The sequence below is a fragment of the Mustela lutreola genome, chromosome 9 (genome assembly GCF_030435805.1).
Source record: "Mustela lutreola isolate mMusLut2 chromosome 9, mMusLut2.pri, whole genome shotgun sequence".
NCBI classification, from domain to species: domain Eukaryota; kingdom Metazoa; phylum Chordata; class Mammalia; order Carnivora; family Mustelidae; genus Mustela; species Mustela lutreola.
This window is the reverse complement of record NC_081298.1, coordinates 15,670,910-15,695,666: the sequence shown is the minus strand read 5'-3', so window position 1 is coordinate 15,695,666 and position 24,757 is coordinate 15,670,910. Positions and strand designations below refer to the sequence as shown.

The window sequence follows — 24,757 nt, the reverse complement described above, 5'->3', positions numbered from 1 at the left end:
GTGTATCTGTACAGACACGCACGCTCACACCTACAATTACACACACTGAGTGCCCCCGTGCGTGTATCTGTACAGACACACACACGCACACGCACACATAAAATTACACACACTGAGTGCCAGGCACGGTTGTACGGGCTCCACAAGTGTTACTTTGTTTAATTCTCCTAACAGTGCTCTGAGATAGGTACCATTATTACTCCCATTTTACAGATGAGACAGAAAATGACTGAGTAACGTGTTCAAGAGCACCCAGTTAGCCAGTGAAATCATGGGGACTTGAACCCAGATCTGGCACTTAATTGATTAGGCTACCGGGTGCCGTGTTTGAGCAACAGGGTCGTGACTACCCTCCTAGGCTTCTCCCCTTTGCATCAATACTGGTTTGGTCATGAAAACACCATCTTTTTTACATACCAACAGTGCTGGGGGTCAGACTTGTATTTGAATCCTGTCTCTATTGCAGACAAGCTGGCTTGGCTGGGGGCTTGTCCCTTCATCTCCTGGGCTCAGTTTTCTCATCTGTTCAATGGGGAGCTATCGTATCTGCTTCTCAGGGTTGGCTGAGCTTGTGTGTGTGTGAAGCACTCAGCCCAGGCCTGGCACATAGTAGGTGCTCGTTAGATGGGGCCAAGTTAATCACTTACTCTGAGGCTGGTCGGCTTTATAGGGAAAACAGTCCAAGAATATTCTCCAGAAGCAAGGCGGCCTCCCTGCTGGGCTCTGGAAGGCAGAGAAAAGCCTCTGCCTCTGGGGTGTCCAAGGTGGAGGGGTGGTATTTCCTCCTGGAGTCCCTGCCATTGCCATATCCCTACCCCAGCCAGAGGCTCAGCCCCAGCCCCGCACACCCCACCCCGGGTGGAAGAGGGACCGGCAGAGGCGCCAGAGGGTGGGCGGGGGAAAGCCCACAGATGGGCAGGCGGAGCCTCGGTCCAAGTCTGGCCTGGATGCAAGGGGAGGGGGCAGATGCCATCAGCTCCCAGGGGACCATTAAAGTCGCTGCGCTGCCAGGCGGGCCAGGGTGTCTGCCGCGTTCCCCGGGTCCTCGGAGCCTGCTGCCACCCACCTGGGCAGCCCGGCCTGGGTACGCGCCCCCGGGAAGGGAAGCGGCTGTCTGGTCTCCTGCACTCTGGTTCCTGGCTCTCTTCTCTTCAGCTCGTTTCTCCCTGTCTTCTCTTCCCCCTGATTAACTTCCCCTGGTGTTTTTTGTTTGTTTGTTTGTTTGTTTGTTTTCCTCTCTCCCTCTGCCTCTGCCTCTCCCACATTCTTCTTTCTCCCCTTCACTGTCTCCCATTCTCTCCTTATCTTTCCATCTTTCTGTTCCCATCATCCCTGCGCTCTGTACCTTTTTATTCAGATGACTTTTGGGTCTCTCTCATTACTTCCTCTCTGCTTCTCTTCTTCTTTTCCTCTTTCATCCTCTGCCATCTGGCTCTTCCTGTGTCTCACTCTCAATCCCCCAAACGCAGCGACTCAGGGACCAGAGGGCTCTGCACTCCGCCCCAGGGAAGGTTGGCCCTGCCCCTCTGAGGGCATTGACAGAGTCCGCTTGCAGAAGAGAGTGCCCAAGCTGGAGAGGACTGGTGTCTGTCTCCTGGGCTGGTGGGAGGGCGTCCTGGCTTTGAAGTGGTGGCCCCATCTGCATCCCATGGCCTGATCCGGATTAGTTACTGTCCAGGCATTTCCTTCCATCACCCAATTCACTGAGCGCACCGGGGCGGGAAGGATGGGGTGTTGGGCGCTAGGACTAGAGCTGAGTCAGGAGATCTTTGCCAAGTTCCCAGGGGTAAGCATCCTTGGGGTGGCAATGCTGAACACTCAGGGTTTGGTGCCCTCATGCCCACCCACTCCAGGCAGCCAGCTCTGACTGCACGAGGTGACGTGTGACCCTTCCAGCCAGCTATGTCCCTTCTGCCCAGCACCTTGGGCCTGGCAGGCCTGCTCTTCTGGGCAGGCCAGACAGTGAATGCCTTGATGCCCAATGCCACCGTGGCACTGGCCTGGACCGAGGGCACAGCAGTGCGGCCCCTGAGTGGCCTGGGGGTGCCCCGGTACCGGCGGAAGCGGCACATCTCTGCTGGGGACATGAGTGCCCTACTGGATTTTCACAACCACATCCGGGCCAGTGTGCACCCACCCGCGGCCAACATGGAGTACATGGTGAGTTCCCACGCCCTCCCCTGTGCCCAGCCAATACCAGTCAACTCAGTGTGTTCTGGAAGTGCTGGACCATTTGCCAGCCTGGCCCCACTAACCAGTATCTGGGTGTCTGGGTCCTGCTGAAAGGCCAGGAATTAGTCTACTCATTTTATGGATGAGAAAACAAAGGTGGTTACACAGGTCCTCCCTGGAAGCAGGGTCAGCAGGCTGCTAGGTATGGACAGTCCACTGTGTGTCTAGCCATAACCTACACACAGTCCTGAGGCACTCCTCTTCCTTCGAGGTGGGGATTGTCCTCTCTGTTTTCCGATAAAGAAATTGAGATGCAGAGATTTAATTTGCCAAAGGTCATCCAGTTGGGATTCTAACCCAGCTGTGCTTGTTGTGGTCTTAACAGATACAATAACCACCGCCCCCCCACCCCCACCAAGCATTTGGGCTCCCTGCTGGGGACCTGCAGGGGTTTGGTGGCTGGAGCTCTGGGTACTATTGTCTCTTTGCTTTAGGGGTCTGATGGACACTTAGCAAGCCTGTGGAGGCAGAGTTTGGGGACTGGCACCAGGAAAACAGGCAGCTGACCTGCTACAGAAGCTGAGATGTGTTCCCTTAAAGAGGCAGGGCCAGTAGCTGTCACCCCAGTCCCCCAGAAGCCAGACTCTGGGAGTGGAGGAGGGGAACTTTCTCGTTATCACAGTCCTCCTCCAGGCCCTTTGTCCCAAATCAGCCTAGAGAGATAGGCTTCTAGCCTACCCACAGATTTCTTTAGGGAAAGAGCTTGTCAGTCCACCTCCTCTAAGGCAAATATGTGCTACTCCACAGCCTGAAAATTCCTATGCTTTTGCGATGTGTCCAATCACTTAGGTACTGGCTGCTGCTTGGAGCCCGGTACCGTGCAAAGCCTCATGGGCTCTGCTGAGAATAGGATGGACGCGTTTCTTCCCTCGTGGGGATGATAGAAAACAAATCCACAACGCAAGATCTGGATAATATAATGTCAAGGAGGAATAGGTGTTGGGAAGGGGTGGGGATAGGAGCCAGAATGGCAGGCAGCTAAAGGTGGAGGATTATTAACTTGCACATTGAAGGACTCATTCACTCATTAGCACGGTGATGGGCACATGGAAGTTCCTTCAGTTTTCAAACAAAGATGCATTTCTTGTGCGTGCAAGGCACTCATCCTGACAAGTATTTATTTATTGCATGCATGGTGGGACAGAGAGCGCTAAGTATCTCCCCTTGGACCCCAGTAGGGTCAGTGAATGAGGGTGTGACGTTAGCATGCCCCTTCCCTCAGTTTACCACTTTGTTGCATGAAGGAAACATTCCTCTGCTTTCCCTAAGAGTATGCCTGGGACGACCCTGGGGATGTGTTTGGACCGCTCTCTTGGTAGCTCTGTGTTGTCTTTACTAGCGGCTTCTGCCCACAGGACAGGTGTCTGACTAAGTACCCTTTGCTCCAGGAAAGCTTTCTCTCCCACAGCCTCCCCAAAAGGTTCAGTCCCCTGTTTTACATTCTCACAGCCACCAGGGTGGTAATGATTATTTACTGTCTCATCTCCTTGCTAGACTGGGAGTCCCCTGGATATTTCCGCCTGGAAATATTGTTCAATATTTGCTGAATGAACCAATAAGACGAATGAATGACTAATATCTCAGAGAATCCCAGGAAGTCAGAGTGGAAGGAAATGGGTCTTTTTTTTTTAAAGCGATGCTTTTTCAGGTTATACAATTTGGCGCATTCACGCACTGGACAATTATGAAGCTGTTAGGAGGGGTGAGGAGGGTATTCTCTATGTGCTGATGTGAAATAACCAGTAAGATAACCTCTTTGGTTGAGTGAAAACAGCAGGAAGCCTGATAGAATGTCTGGCCGGCTGCCTTTGTAAAATAAATAAATATAAATATATATATAATATACTTATGTATACTTAATTATATACAATTATATATACTTATATAATTACATGTGTTTGTGTGTGTGTGTATACATATATATGTATATATTTGTACAGCTATAGAATATTTCTGGAAGAGGACTCCAAAAGTCACAGTCATGGTCACCTCTAGGGGGCAGGATGGCTGGGGGGACCAAGGACGGGACTGAGATGACAGACTTTCCACTTTTCCTCCTTTGGGGATCTCATATATTATAGTTGTGCCTGTTTTCACTATTCAGAAAAGAAAAATTGAATTCAAATATTTAATGTCAAAAGAAATTTGTTTTAAGAATACAATAAATACGATAAAAAGCCAGTTCCCTCCCCATCACCCTGGGCTCCGCCGCTTCTAGAGCCCGCTAACTCCTGGACCAACAGCCTGGGACGTCCTCAGAGCAGAGAACCCCCAGCCTGAAGTCCCATGTGGGGGAAAAGGTGCCGGAAGAGGAGTCAGAGGTCTGGGTGTGGGTCTTGGCTCTGGTGTGGACTTGGAAGTTCTAGGCCTTCTCTGACTCCAAGTGCTCTAAGCTGTTGAGTGGATTTGGCGCAGGGTTTCAAGGAGATGGAGGACGACGAGGGGCACCAGGGAAACGCGTGTCTCTGCACACAGCGGGGATGATGGGGGTTGTCCCCCTGGGGAATCTCATGGCCTTTCTCTCCCCAGGTCTGGGACGAGCGGCTGGCCAGGTCTGCTGAGGCCTGGGCCACCCAGTGCATCTGGGCCCACGGGCCCTCCCAGCTGACGAGATACGTGGGCCAGAACCTCTCCATCCATTCTGGCCGGTGAGTGACCTTCTGCCCTTCCTTCTCTCGGTTACTCCACAAAGTCACCGAACAAGGTGGTGGCAGAGCACCTTTTCCGCTCCCCAGCAGGGGTCTTCCAGCTTCTCTCTCTCCCCAGGTACCGCTCTGTGGTGGACCTCGTGAAGTCTTGGTCTGAGGAGAAGCGCCATTACTCGTTTCCGGCCCCCAGGGACTGTCGGCCGCGCTGCCCCTGGCGCTGCAGCGGCCCCGTCTGCTCCCACTATACCCAGGTACCCCTCTGGGGGATGAACGGCAGAGGAGAACAAATCCTGCTAGCTTAGAAGACAGAGAATGTGGTGGAACGGAAATGATAGAACAGAGGCCCTATGGACCTCCTTTCACACAATAAGTATAGTCCCGGAAAGTTGTATGTAGACTGAGTTGAGCTGACTGGATCTCGTTCTGAGTGTCTTAGGTGGGCTGACCAGATTGTTTGACCTCCAAAATGGAGCTGTGGTCTGACAAATCAAGAATCCTTCTGAATTCAATAGCTCCAAACATTTTCTAGTATTTTCTGTCTTCTAAGGTTATTATTATCACCATCACCATCATCATCATCATCATCATCACCATCATCATCATTTTAAGTAGGCTCCACACCCAGCATGGAGCCCAATGTGGGGCCTGAACTCATAGCCCTGAGATCAAGACTTGAGCCAAGATCAAGAGTCAGACACTTAACCCACTGAGCCACACGGGTACCCCTAAGATCCCACTATCTTAAAAAAAAAAAAAAAGAAATGCTAAAATAAAATGACAAAAATTGTAGTATATTTTGAGTGTTCATATTGAATATGTTACCACTTGTTACACAAAAAAAATATAACATGGGGGCGCCTGGATGGCTCAGTGGGTTAAAGCCTCTGTTTTCGGCTCGGGTCGTGATCCCAGCGTCCTGGGATTGAGCCCTGCATCAGGCTCTCTACTCAGCGGGGAGCCTGCTTCCCTTGCTCTCTCTCTCTCTCTGCCTGCCTCTGTGCCTACTTGTGATCTCTGTCTGTCAAATAAATAAATAAACTCTTAAAAAATATATATAACATGATATAATGTTGCAGGAAATGGGACCGAAACTTCCCACTGTAAGACAAATATTTTTTTTCAGTCTGTCCATTTCTTTGTGACTCATGTGGAGTTATAGTCAAAAAACTACATTGGAGACCCTGTAGGAACTGTGAGGCCTAAAGCACGTGTCCTTCCTGAGATCCCAGGAGATACTATTACCTTCCTCTTACCAAAGAAGCAAGTGGGGCATGGCATGGTTATTTGACTTGGTCAAACTCACACGCTAGTGATACGGAGATTCTAATCCAAGGCTCTCTAACTCCAAAGTTTGTGTTTTAACCTTCAACAGAATAATGATTTTCCAGTGGTTGCTAGGGAAAAAAAGGAAGAAAAAAAGTAATAGAACAGTATAGAAAATAATAGCATGTATCACGTATGCAAAGATTAAGCGTTGGTCCACAAAACTTTTGTCTCAACTCTGTGTGCATGTTGTGCACTGAGTAACAATCTAAAATTCATGCCTTACTGTTGGTTTTAGTCAAAAACAAAAAAGCTTGAGAAACAACGCCGCACAATGTGTCTTCAGGAATACTGGGACAGGCGGATTGCCGCCCCCAGAAAGACCTCAGTTACCCTGAACCTTGTCCAGCAGCCTCTGAATCCCAAGGAGCTTGGGTCTCTCTACGTCCTTCTCAAAGCCTCCTTGTCATTATCCTTCCTCAGATGGTGTGGGCATCCTCCAATCGGCTGGGCTGTGCCATCCACACCTGTGGCAGCATCAACGTCTGGGGCAGCACCTGGCGTCACGCAGTGTACCTGGTCTGCAACTATGCCATTAAGTAAGTACAGCACGGAGGTAGGGAGGTGTGGGGCAGGGGATGGACCCTGAGAGGAATGGGCAGAATTCCAAGAAAAGGAAGACACCAGGACACCCTGCCTTCTTCCATTCTAAGTAACCTCGATACCATACAATCTAGTAGTTTTAGAGTCAATTAATAATTCTTTTTTTTTTTTTTAAGATTTGATTTATTTGACAGACAGAGATCACAAGTAGGCAGAGAGGCAGGCAGAGAGAGAGGAGGAAGCAGGCTCCCTGCCTGAATACTGGGGCAGGCGGATGGCCGCCCCCACAGAGCCTGAAGTGGGACTTGATCGCAGGATCCTGGGATCACGACCTGAGCCGAAGGCAGAGGCTTTAACCCACTGAGCCACCCAGACACCCCCAATAATTCTTTTTCTTTACCCAAATTGCAAAAGTGCTTGGGAGATAGAGGACCAAGGCAGGTGGACAGGCAGCCTCTCCGATGAAGTCAATAGTAGAGAATACGGTTTAGATGCGACGGACAAGTGGGCGTGCAAATATCTCACTCTTGAATTAGATCTGCTTACCCACTGCCTGGCCACACATGACAGCCCCCGTCCTCTTCCAACAAGGCCAGCTAGACCCTCCAAGCTTGTCATAGGAAGTAGAGCAACCAGGAACACGTGTGTCCCATACCCAAGCAGATCCCAAAGGCAAAGAAAAGGAGAGACAGAAACGAACATACTCTGCTCCTCCCTTCAGGCTCTCCAATCAGCTTTGTGGGAGTGGGGCCATGAGTGCCCTTCGTAGACAAGTCTCTTGGAAACATGGAGAAAGAAGGATGGACGTTCCCAGCCAATGTACAGTATACCAACTTGCCAGCATTACAGATGCGCATATAAAAACAAGAACAAATTCTAAGTAAACATGATATTTAGAATTGCAAAATTACATGCTGATGGCACCTTTTACTTTCAAGTAGCCGTTGACCATTTACACCATTTACACCTCATTATCTTATTTTCACCTCATTATCTTATTGAAGAGACGAAAGAGAAAGAAGGAAGGAAAAAGGGAGGGATCCTGGGAAAATGTTTTCCTTTTTTAAGAAGAAGAAATTGAGGACCAGAGAGGTTAAGTAATATGCAAAAGTCACAAAGCCAGGAGGTAGCAGAGCTGTTCGAAACACAAGCCTTTATGTCAAGTCTACGTTCTGTCTGCTATACTATTCCAATGTTCTAGAAATCACTGGTAGCCTAAACACCAAGGCTCAAGCTATTTATTTGTTAATGGTGACATCAATTAACAAAGTATAGAGCCCAGTTTTATCAGACACAAAAATACAAAACAAACCTCATTACAAATAGCTTAAGGGACTGTTTCAATTTGCTGGAATTTTTGTAGCACTGAGTAGTAACACTATAGTTGTTAAGATTTTTATGCTCTGGGGTCAAGACTGTCAGGGTTCAAATTTGTGACTTAACTTCTACATGCCTGTTCCTTCATCTGCAAAATGGGAATAAAATAATACCTACTCTGTGAATTGTTGAGAAAAGTAAGTGATCTGACCCAGGTAACCCCCCTGGGCTCATGATGGCAGATTACATAGCGGTGTTTCCTGCTATGACCAGATCTGGGTGTGGTGTCCCATGTGTATACAGCGTGTCCATGTGTATATGAGGACTACGGATAAAGCATTTTCCCCCTCTATGGACCTCCATCTCCTCTTTTAAAATAAGGCTGATCCTACCTGTCTCACAGAGGATCCCAGGACATAGCTGTCCATAATACATGCTCAGTAAATGGTGGCTGTGGATATAATTGGCTTATAAACTCTTTGACGGTGGGAAATAGACCTGATTCATTTCTGTATCCTTTTACTACAGTGATTTCAACCTTCTTCTCCTTCTTTAAGCAAAGCTTTTTTCTAAGTGGTTTAATTGAACAACAAAAAAAGATTGACTTTTATTCCAATCTTCCCAGGTGTTTCTACTTCCCACATTCCCTGCCTCCAAACTTCTGGGAGCACCTTTTGAAAACTATGCACTCACAGCATCTGGCACAAATCCCGATGCTCGATAGCTGCTCCGGAAGTGTTTGTTGAATGAATAAGTGAACAAACCCTATGTAAAACCAGAGATGCATACTTTTTTTTTTTTTTTAAGATTTTATTTATTTATTTGACAGAGATCACAAGTAGGCAGAGAGGCAGGCAGAGAGAAGAGGAAGCAGGCTCCCTGCTGAGCAGAGAGCCCACTCGTGGCTCAATCCCAGGACCGGGGCTCAATCCCAGGACCCTGAGATCATGACCTGAGCTGAAGGCAGAGGCTTAACCCACTGAGCCACCCAGGCACCCCTTAAGTGGCTGGGTTGGGCGGAAGGAATAAGAAAATCAGCACTTTCTGAAGAGTCACGTATTGGTCAGGCACTGTGTTAGGTATGGGCATACATGGCCCCATTATCTGATCTTTGCTGCCTCTCTGTGAGAAGGGGAGTCTTCTATTAGTTTTACAGATGAAGAAACCAAGGCTTGCAGGTGTGACTTGCCCCAGGGAACATAGCCAGTCAGCAGAGGGGCTGAGATTTGGAAACGTGTCTGAAGGCTGCCCACATTAACTCTCCTCTGTCCCTGTCTCCTCCGTACCTTTTCTCTTCCAGGGGCAACTGGATTGGCGAGGCACCATACAAGATGGGAAGGCCATGTTCTGCCTGCCCCCCAAGTTACCAAGGCACCTGTAGTAGCAACATGTGCTTCTCCAGACCCAAATCCAATCAGCTTCTGTGGGTCTAACTTTTCCCCAGGCTCGGGGGAGGCAGGGGAGCACTGGCCCTACCCTAAAGGCTCCCTCCCCAAAGACCAGATGAATGCATAATTGCTTTTGTAAAGGACATTACTGAGCTCTCTCCACTGATCTGAACTTTCCCTCCTGATTCCTTCGATTCCTGAAAGGTCCAGCATGCGTCAGAAGAAGCAACCTCCTGGCCTTCTTTGTTCTACCCGCATTCTCCTCCCCGGCTTCTGGGAAAGAGGCCTACCTCTTTCATTGACTCTGCTCAGAGAGCCAGAGCTGGTTGGAGCCCACTCTTGGGTCCCACACCCACATGTCTTTGTCCATCCAGCGAAGCGGATTTATTAAATAATCTTTAGCCTGAAACCCACTTTCATTCACCCAGTAATAGCTAGATTTCGAGGACTTGTGGTTTGCTCCTTGTTGGGAACGTCTCAGGTCCAAGCTTTAAAAGAAAAAAAAAAAAAATGAAATTGACTAGTGGATTCAGGACCCCCCTTTTACAGATGGGTACACTGAGGCTCTGCAAAGGGATGTGACCTACTGAGAGCCACAGCAACTTGTCCCCAGCAGCACCCAGGCTGGAGCACAGGCCCTGACAGCCCTTGCAGGCTGTTGGATCCCTCTCCGAGCATCTGGACAGAGAGTGCAAAACCAGAGCTGGCCGGCAGGGGTGAGGTGGGGAAGGGGACGGGACTGTCTTCTGGGCCTTTTTCTCTATCACTCCACCTGTCGGCCTGTCTATCTGTCTCTTTCTCCCCCACACTCCCTGTAGAATCTCATTCTCATTCCCATAAACCATTTCCTCTCTCCCCACCCCACCCCACCCAGATATCACAACACACAAAAGTCCTTTTGTTTCCAGAGATAGTAAAATCTCCCCCTCAGACCTTGCCCTCCAGCTGGGGCCCCACTCCCTGCTTGGCCAGAGAGCACTCCAGTCAAACGGGCCCCTACGTCCTGCTGGATGGAGTCAGTTTTCTTCCCTCTTGGTCCTTCCCACTGAGGCTAGGGTCCTTGCATGTCAACAAGCACCCCCCTGTCCCTGGCCCCCAATAAAGTCCTTTGAGATCTAATGCAGTGGTTCTTTCTAGTCCGCCCCCCCCCCCCAATCTCTCAGCTCCTAGAGCAGGGTCAAAAAAAAGGAGGGAAGGAGATTGAGTAGGTGGAGATGGAGTGAAGGCAAAACAGGCTCCAGGGAAAGGCCAGGAGAGGAGGCTAACAGCCCCCGCTTTGTGCTGGGCACAACTAGCTCAGTGCACGCAAGCACAGGTGTGTATTACTATCCCGTTTTACTGATCAGATAAATGAGGCTTGGGCGGACGGCCCATTTCCAAATGTTGGAAATGGGTAAAGAGAAACAAGGATGCTGTTGTGAGTTTATCATTTGCAGATTATTTCCTTCTTCATTTGGGGGGCAGGGGAGGGAGTATTTTCATTTATAAAACAATGGTGATAGGGCACCTGGGTGGCTCAGTGGTTAAGCATCTGCCTTCAGCTCAGGTCTGGATCCCAGGGTCCTGGGATGGAGCCCCACAACGGGCTCCCTGCTCAGCGGGAAGCCTGCTTCTCCCTCTCCCACTCCCCCTGCTTGGGTTCCCTCTCTCGCTGTCTCTGTCAAATAAGCAAATAAAATCTTTTTAAAAAATGGTGATGATTGATGTTAGATTTTTAAAAAATATATTAATGTCTTTATATTGGGGAGGGGAAAGGCTTACTAGCCCTATGCCAATTTCCTGAAATGTTCTGAAAATTTAAGTGGCATGTGACCTTGAATTAAATGGTGTACGTAAGGTTATATAACTAGTAGGGAGCAAGCATAGGATTTGAATTTAGCTTCATCTGAACTCAAAGCCTGTGTGATTTTGGCTGCCCCACATTACAGACATAACAACTGAAGTTCAAGAAGCTGAATTTGAATATGTTCTGTGTGACACAGAATCCCAGTGTCCTAACGCATCTCCTGCTGCTTCTCAGCTAAGGGAGAAACTCAGAGATTGGAGAAAGGTAGGGACAATTAAGCAAAAGGTGCCATAGTAAGGGGTGGGAATTCCAGATGACCTCTGGGAGCTGCCCTTGAGAAGAGTCCGTGGCAACAGAGCAATGAGGTGGTTGGCCTTGCTCAGCTAGCCAAGGTTTGGATCCTGCAGACCAGGATGCTATGAGCAACCCGGTTGGTAGAGCCGCTGTTCTGACTGAAGGGGAGCTTTTGCTGCAAGAAATCTGTAACAACATTGAAGCTTCTGTAGTATTTTATACATTTTTAAGATCTTCATAGCCCAGTCTCCTTTGATTCCTTGTTTGTTCACACACTCAATCATCCACTGAGAGGGTTAAGAGCACAGACTCCAGAGCCAGATTGCCTATGTACAAATTTAACTTAGTGGCTAAGTGTGCTTGGGTAGGTTACCACAAGCTCTGAGTGCCTGTCTCATCTGTAAGTGGGGACACTGATAGTATCTGCCTCATGAGGTCATTCAACATATTAAACAAATGAGTGCATGGAAAGCACTTACAGTAGTGTCTGGCATATAGTAAATACTGTAACAGGGTCAGTTCTGAGCACAGCAGTCACTAATATATAGATCAGGGCAGACAAACTATGGCTTACAAGCCAAATCTGGCCCACTGCCTGTTTTTATAAATAAAGTTTTATTAGAATACAGCCATGCTCATTTGTTTATCTGTCGTCTGTGGCTGATTTCATGCTTCCACAGCAGACATGAGTAGTGGCCAGAGACTACAAAGCTAAAGCCCCAAATTTATACTATCTGGCCGTTTATAGAAAGCATTTATTGACTCCTGAGATCTATAATGTCCTTATGTTCCTGGAGCTTGTAATTGTAGTATAAAAGTCAGGCATTAAACAGAAGATGAATACAAATAATTTATTGTAATGGAAGTAAGTGCCATCTGGGAGAAGAACCATGAATTACAAGAGTGCTGTCTAAACTACAATGGGTAGTCACGTGGGTCTTCTGCAGAGAGATGTGGTTTTGTGTTTTAAAAGATTTTATTTATTTATTTATTTATTTATTTATTTATTTATTTGAGAGAGGGAGAGAGAGAGTTGCACATGCATTTGTGCAAGGTCAGTTGGGGCTGGGGGCGGAGAGGCAGAGGGAGAGAATCCCAAGCAGACTGTGTGTTGAGTGGAGCCCTATGCGGAACTCGAATCCACGTCCCTGAGACCATGACCCAGTGGAAATCAAGAGTTGGATGCTCAAATGACTGAGCCGCTGAGGCACCCTGCGACATGTGTTTTGATGAAGAAAAGAAGCTGGTCAGGCTCTAAGGCAGTAATGACAATGTGGGTGAAAAGCTGGGGCAGAGAGCACAGAGCAAGTTCAGGTTCTAAAACAAGCCTGCTATGTGAGAAGGAAAGAGAGTGAACTGACCCTGGGAGGCGAGGCAGGGGCCAAGTCAGGAATAATCTTGGAGCTTCACTCAAGGACAATGGAGAGGCATAGCAGGATGATAACAGTGGGATGACATATCAGATTTGCACTTGAAAACATAATTCTGCTGCATTTAAGGGGAACAGATTTGACAGGGTCAGAGTAGATGCTAGGATCCAGGTAAAAGGCTATTTCAAGCATCCAGGTGAGAAATGAGGATGGCGGGGCACCTTTGTGGCTCAGTGAGTTGAGCATCAGACTCTTGATTTCAGCTCAGGTCATGATTTTGTGGTCTTGAGATGGAGGAGATGGAGCCCCGCATCAGAATTGGGGGGGGGGGGTCATGCTCAGCAGGGAGTCTGCTTGAGATTCTCCTCCTCTTCCTCTGCCCCCTCCCACTTCTGTAGGCGCACCAGAAAGAAAGAAAGAAAAAAAGAGAGAGAGAGAGAAAGAAAGAAAGAAAAAGAGAAAGAAAGAAATGGAAGGAAGGAAGGAAGAAAAAAAGAAAGAAAGGAAAAAAGGACAGTTGTTTAAACCAAAATGGTGGCACTGGAGATAAGCAGAGGTGGATACATTTGTGACATGTTTAACAAATGGAATTCAAGGGACACCTGGGTGGCTCAGTCAGTTGGGCATCTGCCTTCAGCTCAGGTCATGAACCTGGGGTCCTGGGATCGAGCCCCGAATCGGATTTCCTGCTCATTCGGCAGCCTCCTTCTCCCTCTCCTTCTGCCCCTCCCCATTCCCGCTTGCACTTGCTCACTCTTGCATGCTCTCAAATAGATAAATAAGATCTTAAAAAAAAAAAAATAAGAGGAATTTAAAGGGGCTTTGTAGTGGTTGGGTGTGGGCGTGAAGGAAGTGGAGGAGATGATGGTGCCAGTTTATCCAAGTGGGGAATTCAGGGGAAGGAGTTTCGATGGAAGGGAGGAGCAGGAGTGCGATTAGGGGCCTATGATATTTGAGATATCCATGAAACACAAGCGGAGATATCTAGGAGGCAGCTGGCTATATGAATCTGGCCTCCAGAGGAGAAATTTAGGCTGGACATACACAATGGGGAATCCCGAGTAAACAGATGACCATTGAAACCATGGTAATGGAAGGGATGATGGGAGGAGGAGAAAAGAATGAAAAAAAAATAAAAAAGTCAATCTAGAATTAAGCTCCAGCATGAAATGTGAAGAGAAAGAAGAAAAAAGATGTCAAGAAGGAAGAAATCCTGAAGACTACAGTAGTCTGATGCCGAAGGAAGAGTCAACTGTCAGATGTAGTTGGGATTCCGGTGAAATGTCCTTTGAATGTGTTGGCAGGGAGCCTTTCTATTGCATCAATGAAGACTCAGTGGTGTGTGTGTGGTGGTGGGGAGACATGGAGCAGACACCAGCCTGAAGAGGGTAGTGTCATAGGAGGGAGAAAGGAAGAAGAGAGCCCCGGTGTAGAGAGCTATTTTTTGAAAGTTTGGCCGCAAAGGGAGGAGAGAGGTGATGCTGTGGCAGTGATGGGCAAGGAAGCTATTAAGGGAGGATTATTTTTAAGTCAAAGAGATATTACAGCCCATTTAAATACTGATAGGATTCTGCTTCCAGAAATCTGTCCTACAGAGACACTTCCCACATGCCGCTGGTCAAGACATGTGCAGGAAGATAGTCACTGTGTGTAGTCATGAAGCCTGGAAACATCCTAAAGGTCCGGCATCAGGACACGAGTCAAACCACTCATGGGACAGTCACATAGCTGGATCAACCCTCAAGAGAATGAGGCAGATCTGCCGGTAGAGAGACAACCCTTAAATCCCAAGGGGGAAAGAGCAAGAGGCCTAAGAGTGTCTTTAACGGTTTCCTGTGTGGTTTGTGCATTGATATTTGTGTGTGTGTATTAGCCAGCTTGGGTTACCATCACAAAGCACTATCAGCCACATGGCTGAAACCACAGAAAATGATCTTCTCATGGTTCTGGAGGCCACATGTCTGAGATCCAGGAGCCAGAATAACTGGGTTCTGGTGAGAGCTCTCTCTCTTCCTGGCTTGCGGGGAGCCGCCTTCTCACTATGTGCTCCTGTTGGGGTGGCGGGAGGCAGGGAGTGAGGTCTTTGTGCCTCTTCTCTTAAGGACACTTAAATCAAGACCCCACCCTATGACCTCATTTAACCTTAATTACTCCTTAAAGGCCTTGCGAGGTCAGGACTTCAACATAATGAATTTGGGGAGGACACAATTCAGTCCATAGCAGTGTGTATGTGTGTGCATACATTTAAGTGCTGGAAATATATACAAGAATTTGTTTAAAAAGTTCCATCTAGTGATATGTGATGGACCTAGGGTAGGAGGAAAGCTTATTTTTAATTATATGTTGCTGTGCAATTTTCTTTTTCTTTCTTTCTCTCTCTCTCTTTCTTTCTTTCTTTTTTTTTTTTTTGAGAGAAAGCACAAACCGGGGGAGCAGCAGAGGGTGAGGGAGAAGCAGGGTCCCCACTGAGCAAGGGCCCAGTGAGAGGCTTGATCCTGGGACACGGGGATGATGACCTGAGCCAAAGACGGATGCTTAACCAACTGAGCCACCCAGGTGCCCCATGTTTGCACAATTTTCATTTTTAACATGTGAATGTATTCCTTTTTCATTAAAAACAAGAACAACAACAACAAAAACTAGTTTACGGGCACCTGGGTGGCTCAGTGGGTTAAGCCTCTGCCTTCAGTTCAGGTCATAATCTCAGGGACCTGGGATCCTGCAAGCCTGCATCAGGCTCTCTGCTCAGCAGGGAGCCTGCTTCCCCCTCCCTCTCTGCCTGCCTCTCTGCCTACTTGTGATCTCTCTCTGTCAAATAAATAAATAAAATCTTTTAAAAAAAAACTAGCTTAAAATAAATGAAAGCAAAAAGATAGAGATCACATCACAGGGTTAAAGTTAAAAAGACTGACACCAATGAACAGTGACAAGGATGTAGAGAGCCCACAGGAGCTCTCTTAACCCGTCCGCAGGACTGCAGAATGGTACGGCCACTTGGGACAGCCATTTGAGAGTTTCTTATACTTGAAACATATATATACCATATCAACCGGCAATTCCTTTCCTGGAAATTTAACCAAGGGAATGAAAAACATATGTCTCCATGAAGCCTTGTTCATGACTATACCTAGCTACTTGATTCATAATAGCCGCAAAATGACAATCCCAATGACTGTGACCAGGGGAATGGGTGAACTATTCAGGGGGCTGCTACTTAGCAAAAAGGGACATGAATGCAGATGACTCCACCATGCTGAGCAAAGGAAGCCAGACACAAAAGAGTAAATGCTGTCTGGCTCTATTTCTATGGTATTCTAGGAAAGATGAATGCAATCCAGAGAGACAGAAAGCAGATCAGTGTTGCCAGAGGATTAATAGCAGAGGAATAAAGAGAACTTTGGGGGCGTCATGGAAATGTTCTGTACCTTGATTAAGGCCATAGCCTCGTGGGTAATACATAGTTATCCAGACTCATAAAACTGTATACCTAAGAATGGTACTTTTGTTTATATGTAACTTATACCTCAAGAAAGTTGATTTTAGAAGTCTAAAGAGAGGGGTGCCTGGGTGACTCAGTCAGTTAAGCATCTGCCTTCAGCGTAGGTCATGGTCTCGGGACTCTGGAATCGAGTCCCTCCGTCAGCTCCCCACTCAGCAGGGAGCCTGCTTCTTCCTCTGCCTTCCACAGTCACTCCCCTCCTGGCTTGCTCTGCTTGCTTGCTCTCTTTCTCTTGGTCTCTCTCTCAAATAAATAAGTAAAATCTTAAAAAAAAAAATCTGAGGAGGGAGAGATTGGATATATAGGAGAAATCCCACTTGCTCACACAGGGCTCCTGAGCAGGGGGAAGAGGCAGGTGCAGATGCAAAAGACAGGTGCGGGTGAATTCTGGTGGGGATTTCAGGCAGGTCCAGGTTTAAGGCTTCCTTCTTCTCTGTGCAGAAGGTAAAGTCTTGTCCTGCTGAGGATGAGAATGGGAAAGGTGTGAGAGGTGAAAAGATTAGAAAGAGAGGTAGAGACCAGAAAAGCCAGGAGATGGGAAACAAGGTCGAAGTTCCGGGAAGCATGAAGGGGTCCGTCGGAGTAAGTGATTCCAGAATCCCAGTTCATACCGCCAGACCCATCACTGGGACAAAAGCAATGGGGCTGCTGCAAAAGTAGCCAGGGAGCAGGTGTGTAGCGAGTGTGCAAAAGGGCTGAGCTGCAGGGATGTGCGGCAATCGGAGGACCGGATGCGATTTCAGCGGTAGGTTGCCTTTGGAAGGGGAATGGGAGGGCGACCAACGGACCAGCGGAGGGGGCGGGCAGAGAGCCTTTGGCCCATGGGCCTGGAGTCAGATCTGTTTCTCCAACCCTCATAGCACTCCCCAGTTCATAATCATATCTGTGTCATGATATCTTTGAATAATCTTTAATATTATCTGACAAATGCCCATCACCCCCACTAGTCCACAGGTTCCCTGGGTGTGGGGATGATGCACACTTTATTTTTTTTTTAAGATTTTATTTATTTATTTGAGAGAGAAAGAGCACGAGTGGGGTGAGGGGCAAAGGGAGAAGCAGACTCCCCGCTGAGCAGGGAGCTCAACGCAGGGCTTGATCCCTGGACTCCAGGATCACGATCTGAGCTGAAGGCAGCTGTTTAACCAACTGAGCCACGCAGGCACCTCAGTGATACCTACTTTGCTCATTTCTGTATCTCAGGAATCTATCACAGGGCCTGGTATGCAGTGGGCGCTCAGTAAATATGTATCAGACGAAGGGGAGAATGGGGTTTGTAAAGCTAACACAACCTCTCTGCGTACCAGCTGTGAGACCGCAAGCAAGCAACTTTCTCTGGGGCTCAGTTTCCTCCTTGAGGTTGAACTTAAACGTGGTGATGTCTGTGTGCAACTCCCAGCATCCAGTGGGTGTCCAATATGTCCAGTCTTCCACCCAATCCTTTTCTCTGCTACCCCTCCCTCCCGCCCTGCACCACACCCAGTATGTGGAGCCATAAAACCCAACCCAGGTTGGACTCTCACCTCCTCAACACCCCCCCCGGCCGGTCCCTTACCTCACATTGGGGTGAGGGGCTGGTGTCCCCTAGATCTGGCTCCAGGTGTCCCCAACCCCAGAGTGTAGGACTAGGGCCCGAGTGGACCTCGGGGCCGGCCAGGTTGCCATTGCCATGGTAACAGTGACAGGCCTCCGCCACAGGTTCCCTAAGTGACTGGTTACTCTTTAACATATCCACCCACCTTGGGTGATTAGAAGAATCAATAAGATAACCAGGTGGTGGCAGCTGGCTGTGCTCACTGCCTTCCTGGTGGACGGGCTCCCGTGGCCCCCGCTGCCGTTGTGTGTGGGGCCCGGCTCCTCCATGCCCCCGCGTCCCTGGCTGGGTGGGCTCGGCCATGGTCAGTGTGAACGCGCCCCTCGGGGCTCCTGTGGAGAGTCCCTATGGTGAGTGGCACCAGTGGTCGGGGCTGGGGGAGGACTGGACAGGGCAGGACCATGGTCAAGTTGGGGAGGCCATGGGACGCCCCTCTGCGTGTTTCCAAAGACCCCGAAGACTAGGGGTCCTCTAGACTCCTGAGAGTGGCAGGAAGCCCCAGGGGTGTAGGGGACTTGCTTCACCCAAGTCCTAAACAGGGGCATGGCATGTTTGGTCTGGGAAGTGCTGGGAGGGACTGCAGGAACCACGGAACAGGGGGGAGCTCACTTTGCGGCCAAGAGAGACTGCTTTCCTGGGGATATGTCCCAGTGGTCTTTCCAAAATTCCACAGAGGATGGGGCCAGAACTGCCAGCCCCAGGTTACTGGGGACGAGTCAAAGCCGACAGGGAGCCTTGCTGGGCCTAGCATAGAGCTGACTCATGGTCCAGGTGGGATGGGGCCCACGGCGGGAGTTGGCTGACCCCTCTGATGGGGTGTCAGCTCTGGCTAATTCACCAGAGGGAAGCCACTTCAAGCAGCACCCAGCGTGGTGTGTCGGGAAAGGGGAAGAAATGATCTCGTACTAGGTGTATGAAACTAAGGGGCAAGGCTAGGAAAGAGTGTGATCCTGACAGTGAAAGCTCAGGCTCTGCTTCTGGGGTGACCCCATGATTAGAAGTAACCCCAGTGTCTCACAGTAGAGGATGGGGAGACAAAGCGTGATGCATCTTTAGCGAGGAATGCTGTCCCACGCTTGGAGGAGGAAAAGGCAGATCTGCGTGCGGATAGGGAAGGACCTCCAGGGTACATGAAGTGAAACAAAATAAACTGAAGGACCATGTGTAGCATTTTACATTTCTGATAACAGAACGGATATACGCATGTGTATGTACACACACATTTGTATTTGCATAGAAAGCCGGTGGGAGGACAGAAGGAGACCAGGAACAGAGTTTTATTGCTGAGGAAGGAGGTTCAAGAAATATTTTTTTAACGTTTTTTGGCACATTTTGGATTTTTAAAAATTAGGTGCATTTTATAAAGTGATTTAAATCACACACACACACACACACACACACACACACACACACACACAGCTTGGTCTCTGGAATCCAGACTTTAGTTTTGTGAGTTTAGACAAATTATTCAAAATTTGTGTGCCTCAGTTGCCCCTCTATGGAGAGAGCATATCTTACTTAGGCGCCCTTGGAGAGGATGAAGGAGGCCAGGGTGTAAGCTCTTGGCACCAGGCACATAGTAAGGACTCAACAAATATTACTTAATATGGTCATCAGCTGAGGGTAGATGGCCTCAAGGAATCAGGGACAGGTCTCTTGACTGATCCAGGGCATCTTTCTTGGATCCGCCATTAAGAAGAATTATGTGATGATGGGGAGGGGGCTGGGGAAGTAACAGAGGCTGAGGAACCAAAAATAGCCTGGGGGACCCATCCTGCACACCCACTGTGTGACCTTGGGCAAATTACTTCCCCTCTCTGAATCTATTTCCCCAGATGCAAAATGGAGAGACCTGAGGGGCCCTATCTTGCAGAGGGTGGTGCAGCGAGAGGAGATAGCATAGCTGAAGGGCTAGGCATGCCTTAGGTGCTTCATCCAAGGTTAAAACACAATTGTAAGACTTGATTGACCCTGTAGCCCGAGGAAGACTATCTGCATAGGGACCAGATAATCAGCTTCTGGGAGGGAGATCCTCAGGCCATAAGCCTAGACTAGGGATGAACAGAAAGTACCCCATGTTCCTCCCAGGGGATACTAGAGTAATAATACCTGACAGCCTTTCACTATCTCCAGGTCTACGTACTTTGTAGGGTATCCTCATGCCCCTTCATCCCAACCTCTACACCGCACTCATCATAAAGCAAGTATGCAACACACATTTGTTGAATGTTTGGATGGGTAGATGTTTGGATGGATGGATGTTCCATGCCTGTTATTTCATTTAATTCTTATAACACTTGTTCCAGAAAAACAACATCATTGTTATCTCCAAGAATAGAAGAGAACTAAAGCTCAGCATTGTTAAAAAGAAACCCTAACCCTCTCTGACCCTCTTGACTAAGCTACAGATCTGCCTGCGCAGAGAAAGGAGAGCTCCTCTGGCCAGATTTGCAGCACACATCCACAAAAGAACATTGGTGGCCCGGGACAGCTGGGCATTTGTTGGTGTGTGTGTGTGTGTGTGTGTGTGTGCATGCATGAGTGCACATGTGCGCACACACACACACACACACACACACACACACACACTTGATAGGGACTAAAGGACCTTGCTTTTTAGAGAAAATAAATCTGGGTCGGCATCCTGGATCTACACCCTTCCTTTAAGGCTGTGTGGCCTACCCCTCTCTGAGCCCTCATGTTTCACCTATAAAATGAACTAGGGAAGTATTTGGGGAAGCTCTAGGAACAATGCACTTTCAGATAAAAGATAATACCAAAGCCCCTAAGGTTGTGATTGCAGAGGTAAGTTGCAGGGTATGGGACGTGGTACAGAGCAGAGCCTCAAGAGAGGCATTGGCAGGCAAGGCTGTGGTTAGGATCGCATGAGTTAATACATGTGTGCTCAGAATAGTACCTAACACAGAGTAAGCATGCCTAAATCTCAGTTGCTGTCTCATGTATTTGAGCGCTGGTAGGACAGTCTTTAAGGGGCTGATCTGTGGTGTGGTGATGCTGAATGAACTTGACCATACCCTCTACTTGAAATGCGCTAGTGGTACACTGACTTCTCCTCTACAGTTCTCATCATGACTTGGATTGGATAGCATCAGTGTGTATGGTGCTCAGCTATGAACTCCATGAGGTCGGGGACTATCAGTGATTTGTTTGGCCTCATATGTCTCACATATTGTGGCTGTCAGAGACTAGATTCTCAATAAACATTTGGTTGAATGAACTAAAGGAGGTTTAAAGAAACAACCTTATGACAGTGGTCAGCAATGTCAGCCAGATCCATGCTCTTCCCTCCCTCTCTCCCTGCTCACCATGTTGGCTTTACAGACCCAACATGGCTGGTACAGTATGAGGTATCATGTCTACCCTCAAGGGCGGGAACCTGGAAGGGATATTCCTCGAAGTACTTGTTTCTTTTATTAAAAAGCACATTTTCCCCAGAAACCTCCTAGCAGACTTCCCTGATTGAAGCAAAGCTGAGATCAAGTATCTAGTGGAAAGAAATGGGAAAGCCAAGATTGGCTTAGACCAACGATATTCTTTTCTTGGGGTCTGGCAAAATGCTGCTTCCAAAAAAACCAGGGTTCTCTCAGAATGGGTTTCGCAGCTTCAGCACTATTGACATTTTGGCTTGGACGATCCTTCATTGTGGGAGCTGTCCTATGCATTGTTGGACATTTAGCAGCTTTCCTGGCTTTGACTCACTAGGTGCCAGCAGCATCCTTTCCATCAGTTGTGTCAACTGAAAATGTCTCCAGACATTTCTGAATGTGTGCTGTGCACATACGTGTTACGAGGAAGCAGGAATAGTTGTGGCATGATGTCTGCCACAACTGAATATCCTGTGACTCTTATGTTGTCATGTTTGCCTTGGGTGCCAGGAACTGGCTCAGAGGCAGATCTGGAGCTGCCCTTAGCAATTATGAGGATAAGATGCTATAGTGTGCTTATCTGTCTGCCAACCAGACTCCTGGTTTTGCTATTTTCCTACCCTTTCCTACGTTTTTTTCTTTTAACCAGCTTCCTTAATTATTTGTTTTGGTCCTTTGGGAGTTGGTCATTTTTGTAAGCATTTCAAATCTCTGGAGGGCAAGGTCTGTATTTGTCTTCCTATTTTACTATAGGCTACCACAGGACCTGGCCCTCTGTTGACTTTGATAGAGGCTTATTGAGTGAATGAATGAAAGAATGAGAAGATGGACGGATGCATGAATGGAGTGATGGGTGGGTGGATAGATGGGTGGATGGGTGGGTATGGTGGTTGATGGACAAATGACAAGTAGATGGATGGCATGGATGAAAAGATATGTGGCTGGATGTGTGAGTAGATGAATAAGTAACTGGATAGATGAGTGGATGAATGGGTGGATGGGTGGATGGGTGGGGAGATGGATGGGTGGATGGGTAGGTGGATGAATGGGTGGATGAATGGATAGATGCATGGATGGATGGATGAGTAGGTGGATGAGTAGGTGGATGAATGGGTGGATGAATGGATAGATGCATGGATGGATGGATGAGTAGATGGATGGGTGGATGGGTAGGTGGATGAATGGGTGGATGAATGGATAGACGCATGGATGGATGGATGAGTAGATGGATGGGTGGATGGGTAGGTGGATGAATGGATGGAAGAATGGGTAGATGGGTGGATGGATGGATGATTGGATAGATGGATGGGATAGGCTGGGCTGGGCTAGCAGCACCTGCAAGTGCTCAGGACAGAACAAGTAAGGAGATGAGGTTATTTGGCCACTGGTTGACAGTCCTCCATCAGGGAAGAATAAATGAGCCTTATTTTTCCTGGGTAGGTGGGTCTAGTTCCCTTGACCCATAGCATCAGCCTTAGGCCAGATCAGAGGCTTATTGTCAGAGGCAGTTTGGTTAAGTGGCTTCCCTACTGAATGCTGTACAATGCTTGACACTTTGCTTCGGCCATCTGATTCTGAATTGCTTCATCCATCAAATGAAACTTGGTTGTTGTGAGGATTCTGTGAGCTAATGAAGGAGGAAAGTATCATAAACTATAAAATGCCTCATTTTTCAGAAGGGCTGATGGGCCCAAGTTGGGTAGGAAGCCCGATGTTGGCCAGCTATAGGATTGTGTTGGACATCAGGCATGGCGGCTCCCACTCTTCGTTTCCCAAGTATAGACCCCCCCACCCTTTTCCCTTGTCTCCCCTCTTTTATCACCTCTTCCCAGTTCACCTCAACTCAATTTCAGCCTCTATGGTTCACTAGTTCACAAACCTAACTGCATATGGAAAACCTTTTTAGAATGACATATTTTGGAGTCCCACCCCAGACCTGGTGAATTAGAATCTCCTGGGGTAAGTTTCAAGACTCTTTAATTTTTTATTAGTTTCCTTGTGTGATTTGGGGTCCAGATGAGCCAAAGTATAGAAACCATCTTATTTTGTCCCATTTTATAAAGGGAGGATGTCGATGCCCAGAGTGGATCCTGTTTCCACCCGGGAGGCTCCTGTAATCACTAGGTCACGGTTCCTGTGTTCATTTTTTCAAGAAACTTCTACTGAGGGCTTATGGAGTACACGCATTCTGCTAGGCCCTGTGGGAATGGAGGAGAATGAAACGTGGTTTCAGATCTTGGAGAGCACCGAGATGATCCAACCATAGTCAAAGACAGAGTGACAGGATGTGAATGACTAGGGCACTGTGGGGACACAAAGGGACTTAGGAGGAGGGCAAGGGATCAGGGACCTTTTAACCATGGAGAAGTGGCTTCAATATCTAAGCTAAAACCCCAAGGTTTAGCAGGAATCAGCCTGGAGAGGAGAGGGAAGGGAATACGTTTTGCAAAGTCCTTGTCGGTGGCATACCCTGCAAGGATTTTACTTGTACTCGATTGCAATTGATTCCATCCTTGATTGAAAGTATATTGGGACTTTTCTGATTGCTCTGTGATTTATCTCATTCCTAAAAGATTGTGAGATGCTTACGTGTATGAACTATGCCTTCCATTTCTTTCTGACTCACATGCCTTTAGCATGAGGGTGGACCTGGGAAGAAGAAAGGAATCTGTTCCCATTGAAGTGCTTCCTACATAGCTGGCAGGACTCTGGTGTTACTTTAGACATTTTCTCGCTTTTATTTTTAATCTTTTATTTATTTAGGCAAGTAATCTCTACACCCAGTGTGGGGCTCAGACTCACGACCCTGAGATCAAGAGTTGCATGCTCCACCAACTGAGCCAACCAGGCGCCCCTCTTTCTTCCCTTTTAATGCTTGCAATGACCCATCAGGCTGGGACGTATTATCCTCATTTTATAAATGGGGAAGATGAGATTCAGAGTTGTTAAGTAAGTTTTCCTGAATCACACAGCAAGTAAATGATGAAACCCTTACTCCAAACCCTTACTCTTTTAGCTATACCTATTACCCCACAGTAGCCTCTGAGGAGCTATCATGATTAGCAGCTCAGACCCCAGAGTCAGGCTTGGGGTTGCCACCTTCCTTATCTGTTAAATGCAGTGATGCTGACGGTATCCACTTTGGAGGGTTGTTGTGAGAATCCAGTGAGGTTTATATCTGGAAAGTATTGAGTGCCTGGCACATAGAAAGTGCTACACATTTTAATGATTTTTATAATATCTGTAGAGCGTGCATTTCCTTTGCAAGAGGGACTGAATGCTAAGCATCTTTTAGCAGCTGTGGGATGCACTGAAATGAATGAGGGCTATGTAACTGGTTGTTCCAGGACGCAATTGTGGGTAGAGAGTCAGAACAA

The 24,757-nt window shown here is 47.9% G+C and overlaps 2 protein-coding genes across 2 annotated transcripts in view; both read left to right on the top strand.

Moving 5' to 3' along the window:
* The first annotated feature begins 985 nt into the window (after nucleotides 1-985).
* R3HDML (R3H domain containing like) lies at nucleotides 986-9,691 on the top strand. The gene is made up of 6 exons (XM_059133887.1): nucleotides 986-1,084; nucleotides 1,854-2,160; nucleotides 4,762-4,880; nucleotides 4,999-5,131; nucleotides 6,627-6,742; nucleotides 9,364-9,691. The coding sequence occupies exons 2-6, from the start codon at nucleotides 1,903-1,905 to the stop codon at nucleotides 9,494-9,496; spliced, it is 759 nt and encodes a 252-aa protein (XP_058989870.1). The 5' UTR covers nucleotides 986-1,084; nucleotides 1,854-1,902; the 3' UTR covers nucleotides 9,497-9,691.
* Nucleotides 9,692-18,185: 8,494 nt separating this feature from the next.
* HNF4A (hepatocyte nuclear factor 4 alpha) overlaps nucleotides 18,186-24,757 on the top strand; it is a 61,248-nt gene continuing 54,676 nt past the window's right edge. The window contains exon 1 of the mRNA XM_059133094.1: nucleotides 18,186-18,344. Coding sequence (XP_058989077.1) covers nucleotides 18,296-18,344 — 49 coding nt within the window. The 5' untranslated portion in view covers nucleotides 18,186-18,295. The remainder of the gene's footprint in view (nucleotides 18,345-24,757) is intronic.